General features: G+C 44.0%; 1 protein-coding gene across 1 annotated transcript in view; it reads right to left on the bottom strand.

Annotated features, from left to right (window-relative positions):
* The window catches only part of LOC147710063 (NXPE family member 1-like), a 427,649-nt gene that overhangs the window by 69,338 nt on the left and 343,998 nt on the right, over nucleotides 1–14,313 (bottom strand). The window contains exon 3 of the mRNA XM_086920722.1: nucleotides 4,709–4,770. Within this exon, the coding sequence (XP_086776848.1) occupies nucleotides 4,709–4,770 (62 nt within the window). The remainder of the gene's footprint in view (nucleotides 1–4,708; nucleotides 4,771–14,313) is intronic.

The following is a 14,313-nucleotide window of genomic DNA, read 5'->3' as shown; positions in this document are numbered from 1 at the left end:
GGTCTCAAGGCGCTTGGGGGAAGGGGTCCGCTGCTGCTCGAACAGCCAGGTCTTGAGTTGTCTCCTGAAGGCGAGGTGGTCCTGGGTCAGCCGAAGGTGGATGGGGAGGGAGTTCCATGTCTTGGCCGCCAGGTAGGAGAAGGATCTGCCTCCGGCGGTGGCTCTTCGGATGCGTGGTACGGCGGCAAGGGCGAGGCTAGCGGATCGTAGCTGCCGTGTGGGTGTGTGGAAGGTTAGGCGGTCGTTGAGGTACTTGGGGCCCAGGTTGTGGAGAGACTTGTGTGCGTGGGTGAGGAGCCTGAACGTGATCCTCTTGTTGACGGGGAGCCAGTGCAGGTTCCTCAGGTGGCCGGAGATGTGGCTGCGTCGAGGGATGTCCAGGATGAGTTGGGTGGAGGCGTTCTGGATGCGTTGTAGTCTTTTTGGTAGCTTGGCTGTGGTTCCGGCGTAGAGGGTGTTTCCGTAGTCCAGTCGGCTGGTGACGAGGGCCTGGGTGACATGGTCAGCTAGAAAGAATGCATTGTGCTGTATGAAATCCAATTTAGAGGCCAGTTGATACTGAAGAGATGACATAAATGTGAGGTCAGTACACTACAACTCAGTGCTCCTCTTTGTGGCCTCACCATTCACCCCAAACTGTACTGTACTAAACAAGCACTTTCTGCTCCCAATTCTCTCCTGTGTACCCACAAGAAGTCCTTAATAGTGTCTTAAAATTCAGTTTATAAATTCTAAAACAGAACTAAGAAGCCATTATTCCCTAACTTGTCATATTTCATTGCAAGGGGCTGCATTCAAAAGTCTTGTCCAGTGATTTCTAAACCACCAGCGACCTTACCAGCGAATGTAACCTATGGAAATATTGTCTCATCTTTGTAAGTGCACTAGTAAGTTTGCTTTCAATTTTGGTAAGTGTGTCTGTTAATGAGATGTGACTTTCATTTGCAGGTGATTCTAAAGGAAACTTTTGATTAAAAATAGGTAGAATTTCTGCACCCACCTAATTTCTGGTTCTGTACCTGAGAATAGCATAAAATCACATATGTTTACTATAATTTGCTCATTGTTTTCAAATATTTTATCTTGTAGCAAAACAATGCAAATTTGCAAAGTAAAACATTTCCTTAGCTATCCACTAATCCACACATGGTTACATAAAGTCTTTAGCACATAGTGTACATCAACTAAACGTCTTCATCTATCATATTCCAGACACTTTACTGACAAACTCAAATGTGTATATAGGGCCGCATTTACGAGGACATGAAGCTTTGCAGCGCCGCAAGCCAGTCTGCTATGCCGACTGCGTCATTTTAAAAGCACAGAAATGTGCCATATATACAGTTATACGGCAAATCCCTGTGCTCTTCCCCGTGCTGGCACTAAAATAGCAGCCGCACGCCAGCATAGGCAGCCTTGTACCATGGGGCAAGGGTGCCTGCCTTGCACGGATGCAGGAAGCGATTCCTTCCTGCACAAAAACAATTTGATGCAGCACACATAGATAAAGGGAAAAAGGAGGAGACATAAACGTATTTCTCCTCATTGCACCACTCTTAAAGGCCTTCCCTGAGAAGGCGTAGGATTCTGACGCATTCCCACATCTACGAAACGTTGTAAACCTGGGAGGGCGGCAGAATCAATTGGTGTTGCGTGGGAACACCCACAACAATACCCATGGAACGCCCCTTTCACTTGGTACTAAAAGCACGAAGGTCTGTTTAGGATATCACACTGGTTTTACATCGTTATAGATCTCAAGTCCATTCTCAGGTAGATGCGCCTCCCTGATTTCGGGTGTCGACCCGCTCTCCATCGAACTGGGTTTTTGGAGAGCGGGAGGAGTCTTATGATGAAGTATGACACCTGATGGTGTGTGAGGACATCCAGTCACCTTTTTGTGACTGTCCAGTGGTAGGCTGTTACAGGTAGATTCCTGAGGGACATATAATAATCAAATTACAATCTCTGTGGCTTTGTTGTGTAAAAACAAAATAATGAATTATTCTGGTTGCGCCTCTCCTAGGGAGGCCAGGCTTCGGACGCATTCCCAGGTTTATAACTTGTTGTAAATCTGTGAATGTGTCACATGCCACGGGTGTTAGATGGGACCATGGCACACCTCCCCATCGTAGTGTGAGGCAACTCACTGACTTGCGCTGTGTTGCCTCACTCCATTTCCGCAAGGCAATGAAAACCCATGCAGTGTGGCTTTACGTGGCCTTGTAGATAAGGCTAAGCCCTTGGTGTACCCGATGGTAACAAAATGTGGCGTTCTGGCGATGCACAGGGCTTGTAACTGAGCCCCACAATGTTATAGTCAGACAATATTTAGGCCAGGCTATTCTGGTACCATTACCTGGAGAAATGCAGTAAAGTTGACTTGTTTTTGCAGATTAACTATCTAATGATCCCACTAAGGTTCTGACTTACAAAGATTATCTGGCACTGTGGCTGCAGGAGGTTCTGTGATGTTATTGTGTGCTTCTACCGACACAATCCCTTCCCCAGTCTATCATGATTACCCACAGGATGGTCAATACATCACAAGAAGAAAGCTGCGTATTCCAGAAAAGAGTCTGTACCTCAACATCTGAGATATGAGATTTTGAAACAGGCGATTGATTTTGATCCTTTTTAGACCCTACTCCCTCATTGATTCTGAATCAGTTTCAGTTACAAACTACTTTATCTAACCTACAAGTGTATTAGGGTCTGCTTTTTTGCATCGAGAGCTTCAAGAATTTATTTTTACTTTTCTTAGCTTCCCTATCCTCACTGTTGTAGCAAGGGGTGTGTGACAAGCCTGCCTTTCTAAGCCTGGAATTAACCACTGTAGGCTTCTATTTACAGTAGGTTCTCTATTGCAGGGGAGTCTGTTAGATTTTGGTATATTCTGTTGAATTTGGGGATAAAGCACTTACTACCAGTGGAGATGAATTATTGGTGTCTCTTCTACTCGGCAAAGCTTCACCTAGCAGGAGATTCCTTGGCTGTTTTCAGTGTAAATTTTATTAAGTCACATTACAATGTTCCCCTCATACACAACACATTAACATTGAGTCATAAAATGAGAATGGCTGTATTAATATTAAACTTTACAAATAAACCCGAGCCACTATACCGGCCACTATACCGGCCTTTCAGTGATTGATCTGAGGAATGGGTAACCTATATTATTAAATGGTCATCATGTTTCTGAGGAGAGATAATGAATTTTCTCTAAAAAGATAAGATATTTCCATCAACCAAATGTCAAATAAAAGAGCAGAGGAAGACGTCCAACCTTTGAGTAGCAAGGACTTAGGGCCATACGTATCAAGCAAATTCGCATTCGCAAACGCCAAAATTCGCAGAATTTCGGCGTTTGCGAATGCAAATTTGCCAAATGGTATGTATAAAGGAAAATCTTGTGCAAAACAAGGAATCGCAAAATTAGCGATTCCTTATTTTGCAATTGCATTTAAGAAATCGCAAATTACCACCAACTTCAAGTTTGTGGTAATTTGCGAATTCCTTCAAAAATGCACATTTTAGCATTTTTCAAAGTGCCATGTGACGTGTGCGCAACATGTGCCCCCATGCTTATTTCAGCGGTGCAACAGGGTGTCCTTTGGACACCCCTGAACCCTTGAAATTATTCTCAATTTGCGATTCTCAAATTGCGAATAGCAAATTGAGAATAACTTCCAATTCATTCCTATGGGCCTCCTGACCCATACAAATGAATGGGAAAGTATTCCTTATTTGCGATTTGCAATTTGCTAATCGCAATAAAGGAATACTAGGAATTCGCAAAAAAAATTGTGAATTTGTACATACATCCCAATTTGCGATTCTGAAATAGCGATTTCTAAAAAAACGCTATTTCAGAATCGCAAATCTGGTTAATGGTACATATGGCCCTCAGCTACCTCTACAGCAAGTTTTTTCTTTTACAGTGTCAGATGGAAAAAGCAAACAGTCATTAAATACAATCAGCGAAGGAGCTACTTCCATCTGATAGTTTATAACTAATAAAACACGTTGAATGAGGCCTTTTGAAAGTTTGTTGTTTGCTAGGTGGCTCAGATTAGTTTGGGAGGACCCACAGCTCCAGCACACTGACTTATATGTCAGATTGGTTTTGCATTTTGCCATGTGAGATGGGTAAACAGTGCTTTCTTTAAGTACATCTCTGTAACTCACAGAAGCTGTTCACATGATATTGGCAGGGGGCTGGTCCCTGGCAGCAACACTGACAGGTGCAGCACCCAGAAACATACATGGAGTCCACTGAGCTCTGTCACTATTGCACACTTGGGTAGATTCCTGTATCCCAGGAGGGGGGCAAATTATGTAAAACTGTAGTAGATGGTTGACGCTCCCAGGAGCTGTGTCTGGTTCAGCACTGAAGCAAATCCAAGGAGACCAGATGAGCTGTGCAACTGGTGCAGACCCAAGGAAAATATCTGAAGTTACCACCTGTCTTCCGATGTCAGGGGCACATATTGCAACATACCTTAAACCTCTGGAGGAAATATAATTACATTTTAAACTCACTAAAGAACTCTTTAGATTCAACCAAAAACCCATATAAATAGTCAGTCACTTAACACATTCATCTGCTTGCTCTCTCTTCTTTCATTCCCTCTCTCACACCAGTGCTGAGGGTGATCTATCTCTCAAATACTCAACAACTGAACACGTTATTATATAGATGACTCACTTGCACAATTGAAAACAGCGAGGTCTTGTAAGCCATGAGGGATCGCGACTCGGACACGAGATCTGGAAAACAAGAGAAAGCAAGAAATGACTCATCAGCAAACACAGGTAAACTCAGACCATGGAAAGATGGCTCCATGAGTTCAATGTTCATTGATGACACCTGTGTGGACCTGCAGTTCACAAGTGCAAATCATAGCTACAGCTTTTAGAAACAAAGGGCCATATTATCAATAAAGGGCGATACATTATCGCCGCTTTTATCTGCAGGAAACTGCGGCTAAAGTGGCGATAATGGGCTTGATAATATGCCCTTGTGAATTCTCATAGCAGCCCAGGTTCTGGTGTTAACCTGGGCTTCTATGGAAATTCACAAGGGCATATTATCAAGCCCATTATCGCCGCTTTAGCAGCAGTTTCCTGCCAATAAAAGCGGCGATAATGAATCGCCCTTTCTTGATAATATGGCCCAGAGTGCAGAGCCATTTTAAGGCGCAAGCAATGTGGGCGATTGTCCTGGCCCCCACCTTCCACGGATCTCATGTTAAAGCCATCTCTGCCTTTTTTCATCTTAGCCTTTAAATCCCCACCCTTCTCTCTACTCAATTTATCTTGCCCAACATACATTAAAGCATGCCATATTATCTACCACCCTTTACCTCTCATTATCTGCCTCACATATTTTGTGTTTAAAGTCTCTCTTCTTGTATAGGAAGGGGGAGTATTATGTGGTAATGATGATTATGCTTCACTGTGCAATACTCTCACATTACCCCAATGAAGGTCCTTGGATTCACAATAACAAATCCTTAGCTCAGTCCTAGTAAAGTGACAACGAGTCAGGCTGTACTAGAGGAACATGTGTTAAGTATTTCAAAGTTCCAAAATGGACGATAAGTAATTGACCAATTAGAAAAAAAATTGACAACAATTTAGAAAGATAAAGCAGATTTTATATCAATTTAGATACAAAAATTAAATAAAAAGGGAGCCCATCAGCCCCCCTCCTAAGCGCCTGACAGCTCCATGGAACACCACCTCACCAGTTCCAGAATAAAATTTTGAAGGGAGAGAGAGGCCACACGGCCACCCTCCAGGCCACGCTCGGCCCAGGGACCACCACCTCCCCAGAGCATGCTTTATATTAAAGAGGGAGGGGGGCTACACAGACAGACTCCCAGGCTGTTTTCAGCTTCAATCCCGGGCCAAATCAGGCCCCAGGTACTACCTCTGGGTCCTTAGGAACAAAGGAGGGGGCGTACAGCCCCTTTTTTGGAGCCACTAATCACTCTGGGGACCGACATCCCCCAGGGATGGCTCCTGCTATCTTCCGAGGTGCCCACAGTCGGAAGATGACAGTTTGCTTTTGCTTGGTGAGAGTTTTGACAGCTCCCTCCAAGCAAGAGCAAACAGTGACTCAGCTCCAGTGGGAGGGAGCAGAATAACTTCTTCCGCTCACTGGGTGTGGAGTTTTCATGTGTTTCCCTGCTTGCTATTGTTAGGTTTGAAATTCCCATTCCTGCAATGCACTCGTTTCATGCTATATTGGGTTAGCAGTGCGTGGCTAAATAGATGCCATTTGTATTCACGTTTTGCAACCCACTGAGTTACCCATGTAATGTGCAGGCTTTCGTTAGTGAGTGTGACTCCATTTTGCATTTTGTAATCCCAAAATAGCTGCTTACACTGTGCCCGAGTTAGGCCTCATGGTATTGCTTGCCTCAGTAGAACACTGTATTTTGTTATTATTTTCTCTCCTGTTCAAGGCTGTTTCTCAACTTACTAATGAATAGATCTTTCTGCCCTCACATACTGATCTGAATGTGTAGTTTCTCCTCCCAGACTCTGAGACCCAGCACCGTGGCCTTCAGCCCCTGATAACATGTACCCACCTGGCAGGTGTTAGCTTATCCTGCTGTGCCTCTTTGTTCATGTTCGGCACAGACCGGTAGTTTTCCATTGTGGGCATGTTTGGAGGCTTCTGGCATGGAAGGATTACTCACTGTAGGCTGTTGGGGGGGTCAGTCCCTCGGTAGACATCTAACGGTGCAGGTCATGATGGACTCCTCTGCCAAGTATTGCTAATAAACTAACGGTTTGGATTCTCTACAGCCTGACCGACTCTTCATTCTTGGGAAGGCATAGCAGGTGGGTGTAAGTAGCCCGGGTGGCCCCTAAGGGCCACTTCCTTCAGTTGGCGCCTGAACAGGGACCCCACAAGGTGATCCGACTCAACCGTAATCGGGTTGCAGGGTCGGGGGCACGTCTGGTCGGTTGGGTTGATTGGGATACCCCACACGATCAAGCTTGGTTCTCGCAGCTGCCAGGCCCGTCTGATCAGGCGACTCCTCATCTAGTGGTCATCGGCTGGGGTCCTGAGAAGTCAAAACCTTGGAGTTGCCATTTGGTCCAAAAAATCAGTAGTGGAGAATAAGTTGACTCGACCTGAGTGCACCAGGTGAGTGATTTGATTTTTGGAACAATGGCGCCATACTTGAACGGCACAAGCCTACAGGCTGTGTTTTGATACAGTCTCCTGACTATCTTGGAGCAGTTTCCAGACTGCTTTGCTTGAACAGCACAAGTCGATGGGCTGTGTCTTGGTATGTTTTTTTTGGGCCCTTTTGGTTTAAAATTGCAGTTTTTGCGGACCCTTTCGAAAGATAGTAAGTAAGAGTATTTGTGAACAATCTGCCAGGCCAACTGGTAATTTGTTTCTTATTTTATCGCAAAAGGTCTGGGGATAGGGCCTGCCTTCTGGAATGTTTGTCACTATTCTCTTTTCCTCATTACCCACAGCTGAACGCACCAACACTTTCTCCATGCAGTCTCGCGCTGCTGCCCAATTCGCTTCATGCATCCCACGCACAGGCGTTTCAACATTTGACAGTATTTGGGGTACTTGGACGACCTCATCCCCATCAGTGATTTTGAGTATGGCACAGTACTACGAGCATAGAGAAAATGAGGACAAAGAGTAGGTAGAGAAAAAGTCAAAAGATCATAAGACAAGGGTGTTGATGCAACAGGTTGCAAGGGGAAGAGGCAGCGGATCGGGTTTGGCACAGCGGTTACCCCGGTCTAATAGGGGTGGTGCTTCGAGTGCGCCCCTTGGGCTTAATCAATGTGCGACCTGTAAGAAGCAGGGACATTGGCGGAATGAGTGCCCGGAGATGTTGCAGAAAGGTGAGGCCCCAAGAGGCCGGGGGTCGCAGACTAACACCTGAATGCTTTTTGCTCTACATGCATGAGGCGGATGGTTGCGCACTTTCTGTTCTAATACAGGGTTTCAGTGGTAAGCAGAGACCCTGCGCCTATTTTCCTGCCATGCTCAATAACGTCGCCAGAGCTCTCCCGAGCTGTCTGAGAGCTGCCGCGGCAGAGGCAGTTTCTATCAGACAATCGGCAGGGCTCGTCCTTGATACTGATCTGACAGTAATGGTACCTCATGCTGTGGATACATTTTTGGATAAGACAAAGACACAGCACCTTACCAGTGCACTTCTGACTGGATATGAGCTGACCTTGTTTGCCCCGCACATTACCATCAAAAGATATGCCACTCTGAACCCAGCCACGTTACTAACCCTCCCTTCAGAAGAAAAGGATAACTATTCCCATGATTGTTTATTTCAGACTGAGTAAGAAATAAAAGGACGGGTAGACCTGACTGATGGTCCCTTATCAGACCCCTAAGGGAAACTATATGTTGATGGCTCTTGTTTCAAAATACCAGATGGCACCACCACTGCGGCCTATGCTGAATATCTGACATTATATCGATGTCAAAAATATCAACGTCAAAAATATCGGAGGAGGAATATCGATGTCAAGAATATCGAATAGATCATTCTGCCCTCACATACCGATCTGAATGTGTAGTTTCTACTACCATGTTAAGAGACGCTGAGACCCAGCACTGTGGCCTTCAGCCCCTGATAACATGTACCCATCTGGCAGGTGTTAGCTCATCCTACTCTGCCTCTTAGCTCATGTTCGGCTCAGGCAGGTAGTTTTCCATTGTGTGTGTGTTTGGAGGCTTCTGGGGAGGAATAATTACTCACTGTAGACTGTCTGGGGGGTCAGTCCCTCGGCAGACATCCTAGGGTGCAGGTCATGAGAAGATCGTCAACAGGCAACTGACCTCCTTCCTCAGGGCCATGATGGACAATGGAGAAACTGCGGCCCTCATCCTCCTGGACCTCTCGGGCACCTTTGACACTGTATGTCACCAAATCCTCCGCACATGCCTCCACAACGCAGAGATCCACGACAATAAGGGTCACCATCAATAAGGGTCGTTTAGACTGGTGCAAGGTGCCCACTAGAATAGTGGACATCATATACCAGGCTAACTTCTCACACTCAGGAAGAGGTTCAAGAGGCTATTGGATCTCTCTCTATGGGGAAAGCAGCCGTCTGGATAAAATCCTGCTTGAACTCTATAAATACTCGCACATGAGGTTGCTCCGATTATGCACGATCTGTTCCTGGGTGAGCAGCATAGTGGGATCCCGCCCTCATCATGGCAGGGAACAGATGTGGTGATATTTCCCAAAAAAGGTAAACCATCAGAACTACCAGCTTTTTATTGGCCTATCTCACTTATGAACTCTGATGCCAAAGTCTAATAGAAAATGATAGCTCAACTGCTACAAGGAATCATAGCGACATTGGTATCACTGTGGCAGCATGTCTTTGATTCAGGCAGGAGGACCACAGACCACATCAGGCAGGGCATCACAATACTTGATATAGCGGAAGTAGAAACTAGCGAGGTGGCTGTGGTCCTTCCGGATGCCGAAAAAGCTTTCGATTGGGTATCGTGGCAATACCTCTGGGGTGCTCTGGCAGAGAGGGGGCTGGGCCCACGGCTAGTGACGGCTATCCAAGCCATGAATTACAAACCGTATGCCCACTGCAGGTAATGGGCAATACTTCAGGGAGAATCGAGATAGCTAGAGGGACGCGACAAGGGTGCCCTTGCTTCCTGATCCTATTTGCCATATATCTAGATACATTTATCAATCAAATTATGCATAATCTTGCAATCAAACCTGCAATTTGCAAAGGATATGACACCAAGATTTTAGCATATGCAGACAACATCGCAATAGTCACCACAGAACCGGATACAGCAATTAGGGAGATAAAAAGTATGGCTGAGGAATTCGGAAAGAAATCTGGGTACCTCTTGAATAAGGGGAAAACTAAAATTATTTGTTCCTCCCAGTGTCATACACAAGATATTCACAAAAGTGAAGTGGCTACGTATTTAGGGGTAAATATAACATCCAATATGGATATTTTGTGGGCGATTAATATTGATCCAGTACCGGAGAAAATAAATGTAGATTAGATAAGTTACATCTTACAATAATAAGAAGAATTATTCTATTTTACTACTGGGCCACCGCATTACAGCAGATGGGTGTTTCCCTTTTACATGGTCAGGCGATAATATAGGTCTCCGGCTTACCCACAATATATCATCTACCTATGGGGAAAGAGGCAGAAGGGCTCGTTCTCCGACAACTTGAACCAAGTTATTATAAAAAAAACGTGATTCAAGTGTGTCAAGGCGGCCTGGAAGATCTGCTAAAAGGTCAACAGATTGCTGAAGATTCCCAGATATAACAGGTATACCCCCATGTGGCGCTCTTCTTTACGTCCAGACCATGTATGATGGTATGGATAGGTGCTGGGAGCAGGGGGGTATAGATAGGGTTGCAAGCTTGTTTCACAACACTGAGTATATTTAATGTACAGGACTTGTGCAATGATTCGGAATTAATAATAGCAGACAGTTAAAGTATTTGCAGGTTCAGGGGTGTATAAAAAGCCTTCCCAGTGGCTCTCACAATCTGTATAAAATTGTCAGTGTTGGAAACTATAAATTGTCAGTATAGCACGATCAGAGATTACTAGCACAATCTAATCAAGAGCCTCCCAAACGATATGGAGAAAACAAACAAAATGGGCAGAAAAGTTGGGCGATGGGGAGGTTGAGTTGGACATGTCAATCGAACTGGGGACAAAGATTGTCCTGTCAGCTAATTTAAAGGCCCAGCACTATAAAGCCTTGTTCAATCTATAATATACACTTAGCGTTATGGATGGCGGAAGAGGCAGAACGATAAGTGTCCTAGAACAGGTCCGGCAGGCAGCATACATATGTTTTATTCTAATCCTGCACCAAACTCTCAATGGGAAACGGAGCATTGGAGGACTTTTGGTTTTAGACATTCAATAAAGATGTCACTTTCACCCCAGCCCTGATGCTTCTAGGATTTGACTGTCAGGCTCATCTAGATGCACCACAAAGAGATTTTGTATTAGTGACACCAGCTATAGCTCAGCTGATGATTGTTACAGCATGGAAAGATATAGAACCATCCACATACCAGGCATGGCTTCACCGGCTATTAAATGTTTGCTTGCAGGAAATTTCACTGTATAAATGCAAGGGCCAAAGAGCCAGGAAGAAGGGTATGCAGATATGGGAACCTCTAATGTCATGGCGTAATAACAGAGGAGTGCAGGGTGAAACATAAGGTAGCACCTTAAGGGCATAATGGGGGGGGGGGTTCGTGTAAATCATGGTAAATTAAATGTATTTATTTATGGAATTTGCTAGGAGGTAGGGGGCAAAAATAATAACATCTGTAAACAGGAATTGTCTAGTGTAAAGTATTGTATTGCAGCTCCTCCCTTACATACAATGGAACAGTATATTTCAATAGTTTTTTTTACCTACCTGACTTTTGAATAAAAATAAACTAAATTTAAAAAAAAGATATGAGGTTCTTATGGAGGAGGAAATTGAAGGGATGAGGGGAGGTCTTGCCGGTCCCGGTGATAATAATAAGGTTTATGTTTCCTTGTTACAGAGCCAGAAAGCCACTATTGAGTCTCTGAGAGATGAGGTAGTCTCCTTGAGAAAGGCGGTTGCTGACTTAAAGGGGAGGGTGGAGGCTACCCCACTATGGACCCGCGTAGAACTTCCAGTCAGTGCCCACAAAGCTACTCCCATCCCATGCCCTATGTCAGCTCGGAGGTGCGGTCCTGGATTAGCTAATGCCAGCTTCCTCTTGACTTGTTGTGCTCCCCCAGCGGCCCATTCCCAACTGTTCGAGAGGTCGTTTAGGTGATAATACACATAAGGACAAGCCAGTAGCTATCCGAGGTATGTCACAGGGCGGGAGGGAGGGCGGGGAGACTGAGGAGCATCCCCTCACGCCTAGCTTTGGGTGCTAAGTTGGAAAGGGGACAGTGAAGGATGGTGTCTACAAAATTATGCTCAGGATGATAAAGCAGCAATATACCTAGTAGAGGTACATAAACTCCCAAGGGGCAGATATCAGGATCTTGACTCACTGATGAACAAGGTTATTTATTGGCTCAGGGAAATCCGGCATTATTATTCCATCATAAGAGAGGACATTATGAATGCCAAAAGACCATCATTCCCAGGGATGCCAAAAGATGTAGTCAAAGTTAGCTTCTTCTGCATAGCCCCAGTAAATGGATTAATGTCAATTTATTCTCGGACTAACCCTATTGCCAATACCACCATTGCCAATAAATGGAGACCTCCTGTGGGGGCAGAGATTGAGTTGAATGGGTTTTCCCTACAAAGGGGGACTTTAACAAACATGGGTGCAGTAGGAAGTCAAGGATGATTAGAGGTTGGAGGTTTGCTGTCCCAGGATGAAAACGTAATGTCCAATAGATAAGCTATGATAAAGCCTCAGTTGAGAGACTCCTCCTGGTCTTGGTTGGTCATCAACACTGAGGTTGATTGGGAGTCACCTGTTGTGGACTTAAGGGAGGATAGGGAATATACCCCTCCCAAATTGAAGAAAGGGGTGAAACTATACAGAGTATAGGCCGGAATACACTCATATCGAAGCATCCTATCAACACCTAAGAGTCCTGGTTTGGAACGTAGCAGGGACCGCTAAATTGCTACCAGGCCCTGATTGGGGTACTTTAGGGTAAGTGTTGGATAGTGTAGGGGTAAAAATTACTGTCCAGGAAACTTGGAGTCATAAATGTGGGTATTCTGCATATGGTTGAAACGCTACAAGGAAAGAGATGGTGAGACCCTCGGGTGGCTTAGTAATCTGGGTTGAAGCTGCTCTTGGGTAAAAAGCCAAGGTGGTCCCTGTAGACTCCAATGATATCTTGGCTATAGATTTGGCACTATATAGTGGCTTAAAAATTAGGATCTTTATTGGTTACAACAGAGTATGGATTGTATTGGTTCTGAGGAAACCAATACAATCCGTATTTTAGACCATGCATTGTCTGAATGAATTGGTAGTGTCCCTGTATTGGTTGCTGGAGATTTAAATTGCATGTTTGAACCTTTGGCCCTCACCCCTATAGACTTGACCGAGGAGTGGGACGGCGCTTGACAGATACCACAATTAGATCTCGCTCCAGTCAGACAAGCTAAACGAGGAGGCCAGGTGTTAGCCCTCACACTGCAACACGATCTGAGAGCCACAAATGGTAGGATGAAATCCGAGCTAAATGGACAACTAACATTCAATAGACCTGGCTAAGCCAGTATAATTGATTATTGTCTGGCTGACCTTAGACTCTGGCCTCTGGTTTATGATATATCAGTGGCTAAAAGATCTGATAGCGACCACAATGCCCTGATCCTCTCCCTAATAAACCAGGGTGATAGTGAACCTGATAATATGGGCAGGACTTACCTGGTTAAGCTGTCCGTCGTGAACAACTTGATATCAATTAGATGGGACTCTGTGGAGGAAAATCCAAGGGGTCCTGGAAGAAGCCAAATACATAGTACGTGTGCATCCATGTTAAAATATCGATATTAAAAATATTGATGAAAAAAATATAGATGTAAAAATATCGATAACAAAAATATCGACTTCATATACATAAACAGTAAGTACAATAATATCAACACAAAAATATTGATGTAAAAAATATAGAAGTAAAAAATATCGACTTAAAAAAATTGGATAACTTAAATAAAATGAATTAAATAATATTAATATTATTAACAAAATAAATTTAATATATAGTTTACCTAATTATAATAAATAAACTTAATTTAATAAAGATAAACACACACAAATTAGTATATATACATATATTTACTAAAATACATTTTATTAACTATTATATGTATTTAATTTATAAACATTTTAAATTATATAAAAATGTAATCTACACATATATAAATAATTTAAAATTAAATAAAATATTCTATATTGAATTAACACATTAAACTATTAAAAAAAGAATACAACATACAGTTAATAACAGAATAAACACAATAGTAATGAAAACATTGGATAGCGAGGGGGTAAAAATTACTATTCCCACTTCAGTGAGTGCAACAGTAGGGAAAGCGCTGGATAGCGGAGGGGTAAAAATTACTCTTCCCACTCCAGCGAGTGCAACAGTAGGGAAAGCGTTGGGTAGCGGAGGGGTATAAATTACTATTCCCACTCCAGTTAGCTGGATAGTGAAGGGGTACAAATTACTATTCCCACTCCAATGAGTGCAACAGTAGGGAAAGCGCTGGGTAGCGGAGGGGTAAAGATTACTATTCCCACTCCA

This window comes from Lissotriton vulgaris, chromosome 5, assembly GCF_964263255.1.
Source record: "Lissotriton vulgaris chromosome 5, aLisVul1.2, whole genome shotgun sequence".
NCBI lineage: Eukaryota > Metazoa > Chordata > Amphibia > Caudata > Salamandridae > Lissotriton > Lissotriton vulgaris.
The sequence above is the reverse complement of the archived record's forward strand: the minus strand, read 5'-3'. Positions and strand labels throughout refer to the sequence as shown.